The 18905-nt window shown below is 39.0% G+C and overlaps 2 protein-coding genes across 4 annotated transcripts; one reads left to right on the forward strand and one right to left on the reverse strand.

The window, feature by feature from the left end:
* The first annotated feature begins 493 nt into the window (after nucleotides 1-493).
* GMNN (geminin DNA replication inhibitor) lies at nucleotides 494-9421 on the forward strand. 3 transcript variants are annotated; one of them, XM_023624532.2, is made up of 7 exons: nucleotides 494-864; nucleotides 2513-2570; nucleotides 5585-5662; nucleotides 6282-6429; nucleotides 7423-7505; nucleotides 7810-7920; nucleotides 9007-9421. In XM_023624532.2, exons 2-7 carry the CDS (start codon nucleotides 2517-2519, stop codon nucleotides 9166-9168), a joined length of 636 nt encoding a protein of 211 aa, XP_023480300.1. In that variant the 5' UTR covers nucleotides 494-864; nucleotides 2513-2516; the 3' UTR covers nucleotides 9169-9421. The 3 variants fall into 3 exon arrangements, with proteins under 3 accessions (XP_023480300.1, XP_001495664.2, XP_023480299.1); XM_001495614.5 differs by having other exon boundaries at nucleotides 553-870; XM_023624531.2 differs by lacking the exon at nucleotides 494-864 and adding an exon at nucleotides 1015-1192.
* A 5203-nt stretch (nucleotides 9422-14624) lies between these two features.
* Nucleotides 14625-18196, reverse strand: ARMH2 (armadillo like helical domain containing 2). Its single transcript, XM_023624533.2, has 3 exons — nucleotides 18056-18196; nucleotides 17009-17366; nucleotides 14625-15152 (listed from the first exon to the last, which is right to left on the reverse strand). The coding sequence occupies exons 2-3, from the start codon at nucleotides 17274-17276 to the stop codon at nucleotides 14725-14727; spliced, it is 696 nt and encodes a 231-aa protein (XP_023480301.1). The 5' UTR covers nucleotides 17277-17366; nucleotides 18056-18196; the 3' UTR covers nucleotides 14625-14724.
* Between the last annotated feature and the right edge of the window lie 709 nt (nucleotides 18197-18905).

The following is an 18905-nucleotide window of genomic DNA, read 5'->3' on the forward strand; positions in this document are numbered from 1 at the left end:
CAGGCGGCCGGCCCCCATGAGAATAATAATTTCTAAAGAGCTAGGCTATTCCTAAGGTTTCCCGGCTCCTTCAGATCGCAACGACAGCGCTAGAACAGTGCTTGGTCCTTATCAGGCGGTCAACAAATAGTTGCAAGACTAATTGATGGCCGAATTAAGCCTTCCAGAACTACGGAATCGCAACACAGCCCAAACACAAAAAGCCAAAATATAGAAGCTCTTAATAAAACTAGGAGTCCGCGGAAGACGGCTTTACAGAAATATAACAAGTCGTGTACTATACACGTATACAATATTTTATTCTTCCGGTGATTATGTCTAGTTTGAGCAGATCTTTCTCCTCCACCTTGCAAAGGGCAAAAAACTCCACCCCATTATAAAGGGAAGTTCCGAGCCCAGGGCCAGAAGGCAGGAGGCAAAGACACCTATCTCCGAGCCAGCAGAAACCCCGGGATGACCCAGCTCAAATACACGCTACACCTACTGCGCAGGCGCAGCAAGGGGGCGGGGCCGAGGCGGGCGGAGGCGAGAGGCGATTCGCCGGATTCGGGTGGCCCCACCCCTCGTCTCGCGTCACGTGGTGACGTGACGGTCTGGGGCAGGCGGGCGGAGTTCGCAGGCTTTCACAGCCGCGCGCGCCAGCCACTCCGGCGGCTGTGTGCAACAGCGCGCTGGCCGTGGGCCTTGTGAGAGGCGCTGCTGCCACAGCTACCTGCGTTCGCTACGAGGATTGAGCGTTTCCATCCAGGAAGTGTGAGACAGGCTGCAGGAGGTGGGGACGCAGGGACTGCTAGACAAGCCGCTTTTCGCTCCTGCCAGCCGGAAGTCCCGTACTCCCGTGACAGCTGCCGGGCCGGTGCCGGGGTGAGGGTGAGTGGGGTGTTGAACGGTTGCGGGAGCCGGGGCGGGGGCGGGAGCCGAGGCACGCGGCTTCCCCATTGGGTGGGTCGGTTTTGGCGCGCTCTCCCTTCCGCGCTCCCCATTGGCTGGTGGGCGCCGTCGCTGAGGCGCGCGCCGCGGTTGGAGGGCCGGGCGCGCGGTACCGGACGGCCCGCCCCCTTGTTGGTAGCTGTGTGTCCGAGTCTGGAGGGCGAGCTGGCTGGGCGGGGTGTTTGCAGCTGGTGGATGCGAGACTCAGCCTGGGCATGCCTGGCTGTCTGGATGAGCGGAACGTCCACCCTCTTGACCAGAAGTAACTGGCAGTGATCCGGGGGGGGGGGGGGGCGGTCCGCAAACTGAGCTCCTGGCGAGGGTCGCTGAATCCTGCGTCTTCCATTAAAAACCCGATACTGGTGTTGGTGACCTTGGTTTCACCTGTTTATCACCATTTCCTTCGGACCCAGTCCTGTGCTGGAGTTTTTAATCTAGTTGCTTAAAAGAACTAGAGAATAAGAAGTAAGGGTGCCAGGTTGCTCGCAGGAGTGTTCATCAACTTGTGAAGGATCAGACTTCATCAGCGACTTTCCACTTTTTTTAATCGTGACACATACTACAGCACATTTGACATCGCAATTTAGGACGCAGCCATCCAACTAAAGTAGAAGTTTCACGAAGCAGTACTTATTCCTTGCATGCCATGCACTCTGGTGTTTTCTCCTCTGTTCGATTCCATTCTGTTCACTTAGGTTTTTCTAGGCAATGTTCGTGACCCAGCCAATGGTTTGGAAAACATTGCCCCGGTTCAACTTAGGGGTCCCTATCAGCATTTGCTTAACGTGAAATAGAGTAGAAAAAGAGTGCATCATCCAGTTCCATTAAGTTTTGTTTCCTAAACTCTTTGCTTGCGTGCTGGCTAGGGCACAGTGTAAGATGTATTAACATGCGATGGGTCAAAGTCAAAGTTTGAAAGCCGCTGCACTGAGTTAAGGCATGGCCACAAGAATCTGGGGCATCTCTTTGGGAGACAGAACGTTCAAACGTTGGCCCAGTGGTCTGGTTCACCACCTAACATATCCCATCCCTCTTCCTTGCTTCATCAGTGTCTCAGGTCATGGTGATGGGTTAAACATTCCCTGCAAATGTAGATGCATCATCTCCTTTGATCGGATATTACGTCACTGTTAAGTTATTGCTGGTTACCAGAGCCAAGTTTGTTACGTCTTAAATCCCCCTTTGAAACACCAGAGTTAGGATGCTCTTCTTTAGGATAGACTTGGGCATATCCAGGTCTCTGTGTTTCACTTTGCCTGCTGATGGTCTCTCAGATCTCTGAGAGCCCTGTATTTAATCCAGAACACCCTCGAGTTTTGTAAATAGTTAGAATGTATAATTTTCCTTTTGTAACAAGAGTTTTTATGACCAGAATTATTGTGTGTGTGTATATATAAAATAGAGAGCCACTATAGTCATTCATCGACATGGCTGAGTTTGGGTACCGTGAACAAAGATCGTAGTTCTGCCATACAGTAGTATGATTTTTATGATTGTAAGTACTTTCAACAAAAGTTAGACTCCACCTTCATGTGCAAACCATATTCTGTTTTTGAACTACTAGTCTTTTCTGCTTCACCAGGTGTATGATGAATCCCAGTATGAAGCAGAAACAGGAAGGAATCCAAGAGAATGTGAAGGTATGTGATAGAATCACTTTAATCTGTTGTAGAAAGCACGCAGTTGGAAGTATTTTGACATAATTTGGCCAAATTTAACCTGGCTGTAGTTTGTATCAACTTGATTTACTGACTTTTTAGCCAGAGGACAAGTGACAATAGAGAACTTTTAAAAAACTAGTTATGATTGAATATTAAGCTTTCTGATTCATAAATGTAAGGCATCTTTCCATTTATTTAGGTCTTTAATTTCTTTCAACTATGTTTTGTGGTTTTCAGAGTATTGGGTTTCACACTCCTGTTGTTAAATTTTTTCCTAAGTATTTTGTTTCTAATGCTATTGTAGATGGAATTGTTTCCTTTGTTAAATTTTTGGTATGCTCATTGCTAGTGTTAGAAATACAGTTGATTTTTGTATCTTGATCTTGTATCCTGTAACGTTGCTGAATTTGTTTATTAGTTCTATTAGTTTTTTAGTAGACTCCTTAGCATTTTCTGTAAGCAAGATTATTGCTTTCTTTCTACTCTTACATTGCATGAAATAATTTTATTAAAATCCTTTGTGTCTATCTTCAGAATTAGTGTCTTTGACTATGGAGACACGTTGTGCATTATGTTGCACATATTTCTAGAGTGCATCATACTCGTTACCACCTAACCTGCTTGTGTGGCTGTACTTTTTGAGTCCCTGTATGATACTGTCACTGGAAAATCTTATCCCAAATATTTATTCTTAGAACAATAAAGACACAGTTTGTTTAATTTTGAATTTGTAATTTTGACTGGCTCCACTCCTAAGGTTCTAAATGAATTTACATTTTAACTAGGTTCTACCATACAACTTAGACAATATGACGATTCCTAGGAATGAGACCACATCTTCAGGAAAACTGTATCAGTTTGCAGGTTTAAATTAAATAGAGGAAATAAAAGCCTTTCAAAGTGATCGCAGGTGCTTTTTGGTAGGTTATTGTGGTTGTCTCGCCTTACCTCCCTATCCTCCTTACATAATTTTTCTTGAATAATACTTTGCATTGATACTTTTTGAATTTGAGTTTCCATTTAGGATGATGATGTTTTTCCATTGTGCTTTGTGTGTGCTTAAACTTTTTATTATGAAAATTTTCAAATATTCAAAAATAGTCAATAGTGTAATAATCTCAATTAACTTCCCCATTTTCTACAGTTATCAATATATAGCCAATCTTGTTTCATCTACATCTCCATTCACTCCTTTTTCCCCCTCACTTAATTATTTTGAAGCAAATCTCAGACAAATAATTTATATAATTTCAGCAGATCCTTACATTTAAAGAAAAGTCTAATGTTTACTAGCTAGATTAAAACTATCTTGGATATAAAAGGACCTGAGTTCTGTTTGGTTCTGCCTCTAAAACTGACCTTGGGTGAGTTATTTAGCATCTCTTTCTCAGTTTACTCATCTGTAAAATGAGGAATTTAACTAAAACTAGATCTGTAAGAGTGAATTCTAGGAGTTCGTGGATTTCTTGCCAGTTGTTTGCAAAATTCTGTTATGAGTATGCTCTTGTGTGCTTTTTTTTTTTTTTTTTTGCAAGGTTTCAGAGAATCTCAAATTGTTTTCTAAAAAGATTAAGACCCATTAATATATAAGAACCATTTTGACTCTAAAGAGTCTATAATTCCAATACATGATCTGTAGAAAGAAAATGGTAATAGCGATGTTACATTTTTGGGGCTGAATGCTATAAAGCTTACATATATAAAAGTTAAATCTTGGAAATTGTCGGTTTTTTGTGACAGTAATTTAGCTGGCTTTTTTGGCCATTATTAGTAGCAACATTTAAATAAATTAGCACCTATTATTAAGGTTCCAAAGTTATATTTTCTTCTGTTTGTCTGGAGACTGTTGACTAATCTATAATCTAAATTATATCTGAAAAGTTGATGTAATATTTGTTCTCCCAGGAGCTGGCATTTGTTCTTTGGTTAAATAGTGAGATAATAATCAGCAGCGGAAACTTTACCGTGGGAAAGGTGAACTCTTGTCATGTGAAGTACAGTGTGGAATCAGTGACTTTCTCACGCTGCTTTGGTGTCGTGTTCTCGCTAACCTTGTTTGAGTATTCACCATTGTTTGCTATCCCATGGTGGCAGTATAATTAATGATTTTTGCAGAAATAGAGCTTTCGGATCAGGAAATAGACAGGAAGGTTTTTACATATTGTAAGGAAGGCAATAGTTTTTCCAAAACAATAGCCTGGGCATTTTACAGTATTTTAGTAGGCCGCAAGCACTGACATTTTAGCTGTCTCCCAATGAATGGGCTTGAAGCAAAACTGCTTCTACAATGACGTAAAGATTTCAGAGGGAGGAGGTCCTATTGTGTGTGTATTTGGTTTTGTGTAAAGTATGTTCTTGAAAATTATGTTCCTATGGTGAATACGTAGAAATGTGTTAGGGAATATTCACATTTAAAGGAAATCTGAGATGAATCCTTCTGATTAGGGAAGAAGTATTGCAGTGTAAGTAATTAACCTTTTCTCCCAGTTTACCTGTGTTCTGGGTTTCTACCATAAAGGTTATGTTTGGTAAAGTTTCTGTGTGGAAGATCCTTTTAAGAGGGAATGCAAATATTCCTGTTATACTGGAATTTCATTACATATGGTTTGAAGTGTTAGAGCTTAGAAATTTTGTTACATTTTTGTTTTAACTAGATACAATTAGTTGATAAAACGACTAGAGCAAGAGCATATATTGCTATAGGAGAAAAGCAGCTTGTTTGTGTCACATTTGGGTGAAAGATCCATTCTTAGCATTTCTTCAAACTGTATTATAATTTTAGGGAAATAACCAGATTGTTAGTAGATTAAACCAATTCTTGTTCATATGGAGCATTATAAAATTATATAGCAGACCAAATATTACCGTTCTTAGTGTTTCTTTTTTTCTAAATTATAGTAGGACTAAGAGAGTAACCATCCATATAGCAACTCAGGAACCAGATAATCATATAGAAACTCAGTAACCAGGTAATGAATTATCTTGACTTTCAGAATAGTCCTATCCCAAGAAGAACTCTGAAGATGATTCAGCCTTCTGCAGCTGGATCTCTTGTTGGAAGAGAAAATGAGGTATGTGTCATTGGGCTAGAAAGGGGTGGAGATGACACTACCTTTACATTAAAAACACTTCCAAGATTTCCTTGGTCAGGAATACCTAAATCATTGAAATTTGGAAATAATTTAAGAATAGCAATTGCGTATTCCCCAAATAACTGCTTTTTCTTTTAATTGTTCAATTTAAGAAGTTCAAAATTGGTATGAATAGATGGAGCAGAACTGGAATGATGTAGTCAATCCTAACCTACTTTGATGTTTTGAGAGTAAAATGTTCGATTCATTCATTTACCCCTGTATGTAAAGGATGAAATCATGGATGAGAGTGTCTAGATTTTTATAGGTTGAAAATATTGCCTTTCCATGGTACTGAATTATTTAAACAATAAAGAGAATTTCAGCTAAGTCCTAGATCCAAGTCTAATCCAAAATAGTTGTTGCAAATAAAATTTCTAAAATATAGCTGTACATTTTGGTAGAGTCCTGAATTGTGGGACTTTTTAAAAGATCCAAGGTGTCAAAATGCTATAGACATATAAGTGCTCTATTTTTAATACGTAAGTGATAAAACCACTCAGCTTTCTTCTTCATTAAATCAAAGTAAATGAGATTAATGTACGTATTGCCATTATAGTTGGTGAAAGTCTTGTCTAAAAGGAAACATCGGAAGGACCAGTTAACATCTAAGACTTCCAGCTCAGGAGTTGTTATTGTCCCAGAACACAGTGAAAATAAAAGTCCTGGAGGTGTTACCCAAGAAGCATTTGATCTTATGATTACAGGTATGAAAAAATGCATATATAATTTTTACCTTAAAGTTGATACACTGAGAAGGATACAACATAGACAATATTCCTGTCAAAAATGTTTAGCTTGAATCTAATCACGGAAACAGACAAATCCAAGTTTAAGGATGTTGTACAGAATAACTGATCAGGACTTTTCAAAAATGTCAGTGTTAGGGGGCTGGCCCCATGGCCGAGTGGTTAGGTTTGCACACTCCGCTTCAGGCGGCCCAGTGTTTCGTCAGTTCAAATCCTGGGCACGGACATGGCGCTGCTCATCAAACCACGCTGAGGCAGTGTCCCACATACCACAACTGGAGGGACCCACAACGAAGAATATACAACTATGTACTGGGGGGCTTTGGGGAGAAAAAGGAAAAAATAAAATCTTAAATTAAAAAAAAAGTCAATGTTAAAAAAAAACACAAACACACAAAGCACATGTTACAAACATCTTTAACAATCTAGCTGAAAGATATATGTGTATTTATTTGTGTTGCGGTTCTTTTGAAGGGTTGAAATCTTTAAAATGTTGGGAAAAATAGAAAAACATTGATTTGCTTTTCTGAATTCAACCTTTTAAAAATGGGTACTACTAAGTAAAATGGGTAGTACTGAGAAAGATGGTAAATTGTTTTTGTTTGCGTGCTTGCTTGCTTGCTGAGGAAGATTCACCTTGAGCTAACATCTGTTGCCAATCTTCCTCTTTTTGCTTGAGGAAGATTGTCAGTGAGCTAACATCTGTGCCAATCTTCCTCTATTTTATGTGGGATGCTGCCACAGCACAGCTTGACAAGTGGCGCTAGGTCTGCGCCTGGGATCTGAACTTGTGAACCCCAGGCCACCAAAGCGGAATGTGTGAACTTAACCACTGCACCACGGGGCGGCCCCTGTAAATTGTTTTTAGATAAAAAAAATTACTGGGTTTTTACAGCAGCGTGTAACAGTAATGATTTTCAAAGTGACATGTAAAACATTAATTTGTTTCAGAAAATCCATCCTCTCAATATTGGAAAGAAGTGGCAGAGAAACGGAGGAAGGCTCTCTATGAAGCACTTAAGGAAAATGAGAAAGTATGTACTGAAAATCATCTGTGGCATTTTTTAACATTCCAAGATGATTTTCCTTCTACTGCTGAGCATATTTAGTTAGAGCAATACAAACTAGTGTTAATATTGGCCTAAGAAAAGTTTAATTAGAAGGGCAACTTCATGACCAGAGTTCTTGTACACAAGAAGCCTGTTGTGTTGAGAGACAAAGATAGCGCCTTTGTTAGGAACTTTGTGCTAAATGTCTACCAGTTATGTACTTGGAACGTATAATTTGGTTTATAGCATAGCAAATGTATGGAAAACTGACTTTATTTCTGTTGTATAGCTTCATAAAGAAATTGAACAAAAGGATAATGAAATTGCCCGCCTGAAAAAGGAGAATAGAGAATTGGCAGAAGTAGCAGAACACGTGCAGTATATGGCAGAGGTGATAGAGGTACGTGTTTGAACCTGCACCTGATTCAGAATCATCTATTTGTCTATGGTATTGAGGCAGACGTGTGATCAGTAAGTGTTTGGGTTCTGGAATCAGATTTCCTGGCCTTGAGTCTCAGCTCCCTGCCCAGCACCACTAAGTTTGCTGAGTCAAGCAGCTTATTTATCCTGTCACGGCTTCATTTTCCTCATCTGTAAAATGGGAGTAATAGTACCTGCTTTGTAGGCTCATTATGAGAATAACGAGTTATAATAGATGAGAGAAGTGCCTGCACATAGTAAGAGCCCAATAACTGTTAGATAGTATTCTTTATTATTATGAAGCAGAAGAGCATCTAAAGAACATCTGTTTTCTTGTAGAAGTATAAAAAGGAATTAACATACCTGAAAAATAGAAAAATTTAATTTCACAGTTAACAAATTTTTAGACAGTTTTTAATTTAACTGTAATGCCAGCGTGACATTACTTTCATTTATAAAATTTAATTGGTGTACTAAATAAGTTTGGTGGCCTTATCTAACTTTTTTTTTTAATTTGGAAGTAGTTAGTGTGTTTCTAAGAATTAGCCTGAAACTGTTACTTTACCACTCTTGGCCTAAAAAATAGGTCCTAAACTTACTCATGTTTGCAGAAAAATCATCTTGCTGATAGAAAGTTTTTCAAATCAAAACTTTTTTTGTACTGAATGGCTTACATTTTAGAGCCGTGACAGAATTAGTGCTTAAAGTTTTCATTGGGAATTACTGTCGTAGTTCTCTTAACTGCCGTAAAAGTGTTGCCCCACAGCGGATGGAAATTAGAAAACCTGGTCCTTCAGTGTCATAGTTTGAGAAGTACTGATTTCAGCTGTACTCTGAAAGCAGGTCAGTGCTTTAAAAAAATGAGCAAATTATTAAGCACTGTGACTTGGCTGAAATAGGATCTAGCGTGATGGAGAGACTGATATAACTGATTGTTTGTAAGTGAATTTGAGAGACGTTATGAAAAGGACCTCGTACAACATTGAGGGTCAGTTATATCAGCATACTGAGAATGGACTTGGGTTTTAAAGTTTTTACAATAAATTGTTGTTTTTTCCTTTAAAAGAGGCTGAATGGTGAACCTCTGGATAACTTTGAATCGCCGGATAGTCAGGAATTTGATTCTGAAGAGGAAACTGGTGAGGATTCTGAAGTGGAAGACTCAGAAATCGCCACATGTGCTGAAGAAATTGTATCTTCCTCTACAGATGCAAAACCATGTATATGAAATTCGTTAATAGTTGACTCTTGAGAAATATACTGCCGAAGTTTACCTCCACTATAGTTCTTTGTAGCAGAGCAAATAACTATATAATGCAAATTTGGAATCGTACTTCCTTGTTTAAATCCTGGGACCCTGTTATTGTATTAAAATACAAATACTATGTATTTTTAATCTATGATGTTTTATGTAAATAGTGTTTTCTCATTTGTCAGATATGACTTGCATATATGATAAATAAACTTCAGTCTCCTATTGACCATTGTGTGCATCTTGGCAAATGAAGTATAACGAGTCTGTGTTGAAAATTTATCTATTTCTATGGTTTTATATTATTTTCTATTCCTCTGCTATCTGGGAGGAAACAAGGAGAAGATGAATTTATCCATCTTTAGACTGAAATAGTTGAGGTTTTACTCTCAAACCTGATGGTACCTTAAGCTCATTGTAGGGACTTGATTTTCAGATCCCCATGTCCGGATATTCTTTCCAAGTAGTTTTTGTAATGGAGTGTGAGAATCTAATTTCAAAAGCTTCCTGAGGGAAACTGATTACCCAGGTAAAGGCTTGACTGGCTGGTATGATCAGACTCTTCTTGGAGGCTTAAAAAGATGGGGGATGGAGCTGGTCCTCTAGAGAAGCAAAGTAGGGGGCAGGTCAAAGTCCAGTTAAGAGACACAGGGATAGCTAAGCATTCTGAAACTTTCTATTCACACATTTCACATATGTATAGGACAAAGTATATATATTGAAGGAATAATAAGTACAATTAGGGTGAAATTAGGGATTTCCTGTATGTACTGTTCTGAAGGAAGAAAGGAACAAAATAAAGGGAAGTTATTTGCAAAGTATATAGCATTGGGATTGAGTATGTTCTGTGAGAAGCATACAAGTACCTTTGTATAAATCGGCAATAAAGAGCAATGTCAATCTTTAAAGGATTACTTTAGGCAAGTTATTTATTCTTAGAGAACTTTAATTTTCTTCTGATATTGAGATAAAGTTTGCCTCTGTTACTGTGGGGATCAAAATCTTTAACTACAGTGTCTGAACAAAATGCTTAATAAATGGAAGCTATTATTAATCAATAGCAACATTGTCCAGTAAAACCTTCTGAAATGTTGGAACTATCTGTGCTGTCCAGGATGATAACCACCTAGCTGTATGTGGCTGTTGAGCACTTGAAATGGGCTAGTATGAATGATGAATTGAAATTTTAACTTATAGTTAAATAGCTACATGAGGTTAGTGGCTACTGTATTAGACAGTGCAGCTCTGTATGTTTCAGGTATGGACCACTAGCCTAAAGATAGAATTAAAGAAGAACAGATAAATTTTATGTTATGTGTTTTTACCACAATAAAAAATAAAAGAATTAGGGTGACAGCCCAGCGGCATAGTGGTTAAGTTTGCACGCTCCACTTTGGCAGCCAAAGGTTCGCAGGTTCAGATCCTGGGCACAGACCTACACACTGCTCATCAAGCTGTGCTGTGGTGGTGTCCCATATACAAAATAGAGGAGATTGGCACAGATGTTAGCTCAGGGCATATCTTCCTCACCAAAAAAAAAGAAAAAAATTTTAATGTTCTGGGTTACAGGGAGAGGGAAATCAGCTAAGACGCTGTTGGAATGAGTAAGAAAGAGGAGAGCTAAATAGACGACAAGACTTGGCAAATAGAAAGTATTTCTGGAAAATGCCAAAAATGGATTGCCAGGATTTAGTGATGGAGAGCAAAAGAGGAGAAGGAATTGAAGAGGACTTTAAAATTTAAGAGCTAAAAATCTTCTAGAAGAGAATATGGGAAAAAATATTCATGACCTTGGATTTGGCAAAGATTTCTCAAATAGGACACAAAAAGCACAAATTATGTAAGTAAATCTGACTTCAAAAAAATCAAAAACTTCTCTTTGCTTTGTTTAGAAAACTGCTCCCTGCCTACCCTGCCCCTTTCAAGATATCTCCGTTGAATTTTAGGTTTTAGCTAATTAGATCATTAGGTCAACCAAAAAGGATAGGAATTGGTGTATAAATATCTGAGCTCCTGGGACCTCTGGGTGGGATAACTGAGGCGTGTGTATTGTGTATTTACCAGAATGGTTCCTCAACAGGGTTACAGGTTCTGTTTACTTACAGTGGTAACTTTCTTGACAACTCATCTTTTATCGGCTTTCTTCCCTTCCCTGTTGCTAGTTCCTGAGATCACCTCCCAAATAAAGTCCTTGCACTCAAATTCTTATCTCAGATTTGCTTCTGGGAGAAGCCAAATATTGGGGAGGGATGAAGTTATAAGGGACAACAAAGGAAGGGAAAGTAGCCATCTGTTGTTAAAGCTTTAGTAAAGCAGTTTTAAATTTAAAGCTTGGCATAACAATGCCTCAAGGCCCAAATCTGAGCCTTATATTTTACCACCTTCAATTTGGAGATGTCCCAGAGACCAAAAAGAATTTGAATAAAATAATATAGAATAATATAGCTAGGCTGCCTTAGAAGCTACTCTTCTGTTGTTAAAATGTTAACCAAACAGTCTCTGAGGAGAGGCCTTAGCAATTTCTGGTTAAACATGTTAATCGAACACGGCCATTTAGTTCTTCTCTCTCCTAGACCCCTTTAAAATGACAATAAACTGTGAAAGACATAATCCCACACTGATGAAGAAAGCTGAAGAGTCAAGATGAGAGAAAAGTGACAATGCAGGGCACAGAAGAAAAAAACAAACAAAAAACTAAGTATTGCTAAACAATTCCATTTATAGAAATTACTCCATGGATATATTCACATGTGTGAAATGACATGTATTTAAGGTTATTCATTACAACTTTGAACTATCAAAAGACTGGAAATAATCTAAATGTCCACACCACAGGACTGGTTACATAAATTATAGTACAGTCATACAATGGAATCCTCTAAAACAGAAGAAAAGAATGCATAAACTCTTTAAGAGAGAAAACCAAAACCAAGATAAAGTATTGGTGTGTACAAAATGCTACCATATGTTAAAACAAAAAGTACTGGGGGCCGGCCCCATGGCGTAGTGGTTGAATTCAGCACTCTCTGCTTCAGCTTCCGTGGGTTCACAGGTTTGGATCAAAGGCATGGACCTATACCACTCATCTGCCATGCTGTGGTGGTGACCCACACACAAAATAGAGGAAGATTGGCACAGATGTTAGCTCAGGGCGAATCTTCCTCACACACACACCAAAACAAAACAAAAAATAAAAAAACCCAAAAGGAGTGAGAAAAGGGATATATGTATATTTTCTTGCATAAAGATAGAATAACTCTGGAAAGATACAGAAAAAGCTGCTGCTTTTCCAAATCTGATGTTTTCTTCCAGGAGTAGGAAGCTCCAATAGCTGTAACACTCCTGGTTTTGGCCGAGGTGAGTGACTTACCTGATTGGTAGCTTTGGGAAAAATAAACTGAATGTGGTCAACTCTGTTCTCTTTTTCTGGGGAGTGAGGGCACACACGGGGCATTGGTGTCCTCTGCTGCCCCTCCAGGGTCAAGGGCAGGCTGAAGTCAAATGAATAGAGACATTGTTGGACATGTGAGATCTCCACAAATTTACCTCCTATTCATTCTTTCTCAGGAAACTACTGGAAAACCTGCTTCAAATTCAAATGTGGGAGTGAACTAGGAAAAGCGAAGTGATAGTATACAGGAAACAGAGGGTCCAACATGGGAGGGGTAAGGGGATTCCTGGATGTTGAAGGGAACCCCTAAAGTATTTGTTAGGTGTGTGGCAGGCCCAGATTGGAACAAGAGGGTGGTGGGTTCCATGACGGTGGGCTCACTTCAAGAAGAAATCGGAGCTGACAATTACGTACTTGATGTGTAACCGCATTGGGAGTTGTTAAACAGCTATAGAGGAAAGAGTGGGAATAAATTAGAGATAGATATCCAGAAAACTAAGCGAAAAACAAAACCAAATGAAACTCCAGGAAAAACGAAGAGTTATACAAAGAAGGAAATTATACTACATGATATGACTTAGCCATGAAAAATATTGAAATACTCATATTGTTTTAAGCAACAATTGTGACACAATTATGTTGAGAGAGGAAGAAGTGGGCAAGTGGATGTAGGCAAGGGGCAGTGTTAAAATCCTAAGTCCTATGTGTCACATTAAGTAAAAAGGAAAATACCTAAAATTGAAAAAAAAAAATAGCAATGTACGTGAACTATTTAGAAATGTGGAGGTAAATAAACAAGAAATAGCCAAAAGAATTCAAATGGTTACCTCTGAGAGTGAATCAGGACGGGGCTTGGGGGCGGCTGTTTCTCATCAGATTCCGTACATTATTTGACTTTTTAAACTATGTTCATGTATTACTTTGAGAAAAAATTAAAATTTAATTTAAAAAACATGTTTAAAAAGTAATTTCTGACCATGAACCAGCCTCTAAATGGGACTTCTGATTCCCAACCCTTCATCTACCACTATAAACTGCATTCTAGTTTGAGAAACTCTGCATTACACAATTCACAAAATCCACGAAGGATGAAAATATTCGGTTGCTGAGAAGAACACAGATTTTCCTGGTTTAAGGTCTGAGAAAATTTCTCCCGAGATCCTCATGAAACCATGTCGTGTGATTAGCATCCCTAACAACATTCCTGCAATAAACACAAGCAAGGACTATGGAACTACACTACTTTTTAAATGGACCCCTCAGTGAAAGACGGAAGCATGACACTACAGCACAGCTCAGTCAAAGCAAGTCTGTGAAAGATGAAATATGAAAGTTCAACCTACGATGGCTGCAGCTGAAGCTAGAGACAAATGTTAGTGTAGTTAGAGAAACAAATAGGTACATACCCTGCAGGCACTTTTCCATAAATATTGTTTTTTGTAATAAAGCTTTTGATGAGGCTGGGCAACACAAAAGTCAAATGTAGGTTTTTGGTTACGTATTCTCTAATAGACAAAATAAGGAGAGTGAAAATTTGTATGAAAACCCAAGAGTCTAACTTTAGTCTGTCTTTAGGTGTCTGAACACGTGGCACTCTGTCTCCATCTGGAGTTGTGCCAGTGGAGTTGAGGGCTGGTGCTATGAATGTCCATTCCTTGCACTTCCAGTCGGCCCATGTGCAACAAGATCATGTTCTGGTAGCCAGAAAAGCACCTCGGCAAAGGACATGGCAGCTGGAAGGCTGGCACTGAAATAGTTAGGGATGGAGAATGCGGGTGGGGCAGCAGTGGTCACTACAGGGGGTGACGGCTGGGGGTTGGGTTAGGATTTGGTCTTTCTGGATGCCTTGGCTTAATGTCATCTAATAACCCCCAAAACAACCACTGCTCCTAACATTTGTACAGGTAATGCGTCTTCCAATGAATTCCCATTTTATGAACTTAATTTTATGAGGTCATTTTAAACAGCAGTGCTTTTCATAAGTTCGGTTCTTGCAGTAACTATGAAAACTTATGTAGAATTTTTCGACTACCTGAAAGAAAACCCGGAAGAATAATATATCGACTTTTACTATTTATTTCAGTTTTCCAGAGTAAGGCAATGGTGCAGACAGCTGCATCGCGTAACTGGATTTAGAGAGATTAACTCTTGTGGAAACCAATTAGGAAATACAGCACCTCTGCAAAATTCTCAGGCCATCCGGACCAATTCTCAGCAGCCAAAATTTGCAAATCATATTTTAGAGTGCTGTGGTCTCCAAGCTCCTTCATGCAAGACGAGCTATTGCATGTCATGACGGAGAGAACATAGCAAGTCCAAAATTTCACACAGAGGTGGCTGTTTATTTCACTTTTGATAGTAGACTCACATCTGCTTTTCAAAACACTGATGAGAATAGGAATAAACTGCAGATGTCTGGCTCTTCTCTGGCTGGCAGGGTTTAAGTAACACCAACAGGCTACACTCTGGAGCAGCAGGATCTTTGTTTTTGGTGTCATCTCATGATTTTGTAACAACTGGGCTACTTCTTGCATGTGCTCAGCTGCAAATTTCCCAGCAGTTGGTCCCCCTGTAAAACAAGTATTTGCATTTCCAGAAGTATTTGGTATATCTAGTAGCTAATGACATTCAAGAGCCCATGTGTTTACATTCTTGTTGCTATATACCTGACATTTTGGATACTTTGAATTTTCCTCTTTGTCCCCACCTCGTGTGCTGCTGTGAAGAAGAAAGTGTGTGTAGTAATGTGAAAGTAAGGAGTAATATGAAAAGCACTGGAAGGTTCCTGCCTGCGAAAGGCTCCTTACCGGTTCCTTTAATCAAGCACCTAGGAATCAGTATTTCACGGTGATTAAAATCTGGCTGTGTTCACTTAACACATCTCTCTCCTGGTCCCATTCCTGATTCTCTGTCTTCAGTACTTGAAGAAATACCAGAACATTAGAGCAAACAAAGAGAAAACCAAAAGCCTGAGCTGCAAAGCCAGGAGCCAAGTGGTGAGAGAGAAGTTTTTCATGAGTTGTTCATTGCTATCCCGTTCTCCTTTCTCAGCCGGACTCTTTTGCAGATCTGAGACCAATGCGACCCTACAAGGTTTTCCTTGCTTTGGCTACTGACCCAATCTGATCCTAGACTTTACTTTCATCATATACCTGAATCCCAGATCTTCCTAGTTCAAATCTCAAACTCCAAGAAGGTACTAGCCAAGAAGGCATTGGATGAAGACTAGATGGTGAGGAGTAGCTGGCATAGTTGACTGGATTCTAGCCACTGAAGTTTTGACCCAGCTTGGATTTGTCTTACTTGCACAACCACAGTCCCATGGTCCAAGAATATTCTATTCAACATTAAAGCTTTAGCTGAAGCCTGGGCATAAACCCTTTCCCTTGCTTCCCATCAGCACAGCTAAGGCTAAACAGCATCAAATTAAAGGATTCTAAGCCTTTTATAATTAGCTAGCTCTTCCCCCAAATGGTGAATGCAACTATACAACGAACTGAGTCTGCCTCATCTGGTGGGCGCCATTTACCCTTCCTTGATGTGGGAATTCTCTTGAGTTTCCTATCTTCTCTCCAGCTCTACACCAGGGATTCTCAACTATTCTGGCACCTAGGACCCCTTCATCCTTGAAAACAGTAAATGTTTTTTTCTCATGGGCGCCATTCTTTGAAAGATTTAGTCTATCAAACTACATCTAAATAACTCATTTTCCCACTGAAAAGAAAAAAAGGTCAATCCATCTATGACACTTATAGCTACCAGCCAGAGGTTCTAAATAGGAGACGTGTTGTTGAGGTCTATCTATAAAATTTGATTACATATCCTGAAATTTATTAGATGAAAAAAGTGGAGTGAGCCTGGACTTGACAATCGTTAGAGTGGTATGTGTTTAAACAGTTTACCACTTAATTTTCTAGCCAAGCATACATTAACAGTTGCTTTCAACTGAGGCACCTGTTGGCTTTCCTGGTAGGTGTTTTAAGAACAGTAAGTTCTTGTTGATTTTTCTAAGCTATTTTCTGCGTTTTCTGTATTTTTACAAGATAAAAAATAAATACCAAGTAGTTTTACTCTGTATTGGAATCACATCACTACATTGGAATTATATCAACTCAGTATAGATTCATTGATTTTTTTATGATCATGAGAATTTTGATAACCAATTTCAGTATAGACATTTAATTGATAAAGGCAGGAAAATAGTAGTTTATTTGATGGACACATTCTTTTAAAATGTGAGATCCTTGAGGAGAAAATAATTAGTAATATCTTTGGTGGTGCAACGACAAAAAAACTCATAATTTAAGCAAAGAAAATGTTATTGGAATTTTAAGACTAGTACTATGAAAATCACTAATTTACAGCGTTATGACAAGCACAAAGATTTTGAAACACCTGTGTTAGCACAGCTAGTTAAATCAGTACCTGTGAAGGCCAATAGTCCGATTCTGTAGGCAGCTTGAGCTCTTTTCTCAATGGACAGAGAATTATTCTTCAACCTACGGCCAAGTAGTAAAATTTTTTCTTTGTGAAAAATGCTCTCAGCTGGAGGGATATGTTCTTCTTCCTTCTGCTTAATGAAAAGCCTCTTAGCAGTGACAATCCAGAATTTCCGGAGGTGCTGATACAGCCTCACAAAATACTCATAAATTTGAGTCCCACATTTCATAAAATAAGCGAGGATCTTAACCATTGTGTAAAAAGGCCAATGGTGCTTCACTAACACTACAGGCAGTCACAGAAGTTAATAGTTGAGAATTCTGGAATTCATCACTTGGCAACACTGTAGATTGGAATACACAAGTCAGGGGGAAGCAATGTATGCCTAAATTCTTCATCCTGGCATCAAAGGCCTTCTACGATTTGACTAAACCAAGTTACTTTTGCTTCTCTGGAGCACAAAAATCTCAAAGTAAACTGGTTTCCCCTGACACACACTAAACTCACTCCTGTCTACTAGAAACTTGCCCATTCTACTTTGACTATTCCTACATGTACTAAATTTCTTTCCATTGATCTTTCATAGTATTATGCCTATTCTTCCTATTTGTTAAGTAGTCAGAGTTTTTCTCTACATTGTAGATTTCCTATATTTATCCTATTATGCTGAGGAAATAGAAGCAACCGAAAAAAGAACTTCCATAGCTCTTGCCATCGCTTCCACTGACCTATCTCCATCTGTGCCCACGTACTCTGACTTTCTTCCTGTTATTTCGGATGCCCTCTTCATTTATGCAGTAGATTTCAACCAACCCCTCTCGCCCCACTCTACGGACATCGCACTACAATTCTTCTTTTGCCTTACTAATTTTTCCATCTCAGCTGGATCCTTTGCATCATCAAGCATGCTATACTTTTTCTCATGAAAAAAATAAAACATTCTCCTGACCGCATGTAGCTTCTCCCCCCAGTTATTGCACATTCATTTTTCTGCTCCCCTTTATACAATAACTCTTCAAAGAGTTGCCATACTTGCTGTTTCATTTGTTCCTTCATTCTCTCTTGGATATACTCCCAATAGGATTTCAACCCCACGAGTCTACCGAAATTGCTTGTCTGGGTCACAGATGACCTTCATCCTGCTGAATCCATTTCTCAGTCTTCAGCATTTGACACTCCTTTCTCCTTGAAACACTTTTTTCATCTAGCTTCTAAGATGGCAAACTCTTGATTTTTCTCCTACTGGTCACTCTTCATTTTCCTTTGATGGCCCCCCCTCTTCTTTATGACCTCTAAATATTGGAATGTCCCAAGGCTCCGTCCTTGTATCCTTTTTCTCTATCTATACTTCCTAGATGAAATAAACCAGTCTCATGGCTTTAAATACCATCCATATGCTGAAGATTCCCAATTTTATATTTTTAACTGGATTTCTCACTTGAACTCCAACACATCAATCGCATTCAATCACCAAATTGCTATCTCTATTTGGTTGTCTAAGAGGCTTTTCAAACTGAAAATGTCAAAACAGAATTCCTGAGCTTCCTTTCTAAACCTGTCGCTTCTCAGTTTATCTTGGAGGATGGTATTCCATCCTGCCAGTTGTTCAGGCTGAAATGATGGGATCATCCTTGGCTTTTATCTGTCTCACATCTCATTTCCAACTTATCAACAAATCCTTTTAGCTCTACTTTCAAAGCGGAAATTTGGACTCCCTCTCTAAATTTGAAAGATTCTACAAAATGTACTCGCCTATATTCTTCAAATATATTAAGGTGTGGAAGTTTAAAAAAAGGAGGAGGGGCAGGTAGTGTTCTAGATTAAAAGAGGCTGAAGAGACATGACAACTAAATTAAACATGAAATCTATGGTTGGATCCTGT

The sequence above is a fragment of the Equus caballus genome, chromosome 20, assembly GCF_041296265.1.
Source record: "Equus caballus isolate H_3958 breed thoroughbred chromosome 20, TB-T2T, whole genome shotgun sequence".
Taxonomy (NCBI): Eukaryota; Metazoa; Chordata; class Mammalia; order Perissodactyla; family Equidae; genus Equus; species Equus caballus.

What these genes read in the sequence shown, in the direction of transcription:
- GMNN (XM_023624531.2), top strand. Translation starts at nt 1,146, where the DNA reads ATGCCTGGCTGTCTGGATGAGCGGAACGTCCACCCTCTTGACCAGAA. An exon ending in GAATCCAAGAGAATGTGAAG is followed by an intron (nt 2,571 to 5,584) that starts GTATGTGATAGA and finishes CTTGACTTTCAG; the next exon opens with AATAGTCCTATCCCAAGAAG. An exon ending in ATTTGATCTTATGATTACAG is followed by an intron (nt 6,430 to 7,422) that starts GTATGAAAAAAT and finishes AATTTGTTTCAG; the next exon opens with AAAATCCATCCTCTCAATAT.
- ARMH2 (XM_023624533.2), bottom strand. Translation starts at nt 17,276, where the DNA reads ATGGTTAAGATCCTCGCTTATTTTATGAAATGTGGGACTCAAATTTAT. An exon ending in CGGACTATTGGCCTTCACAG is followed by an intron (nt 15,153 to 17,008) that starts GTACTGATTTAA and finishes CTTGTTTTACAG; the next exon opens with GGGGACCAACTGCTGGGAAA.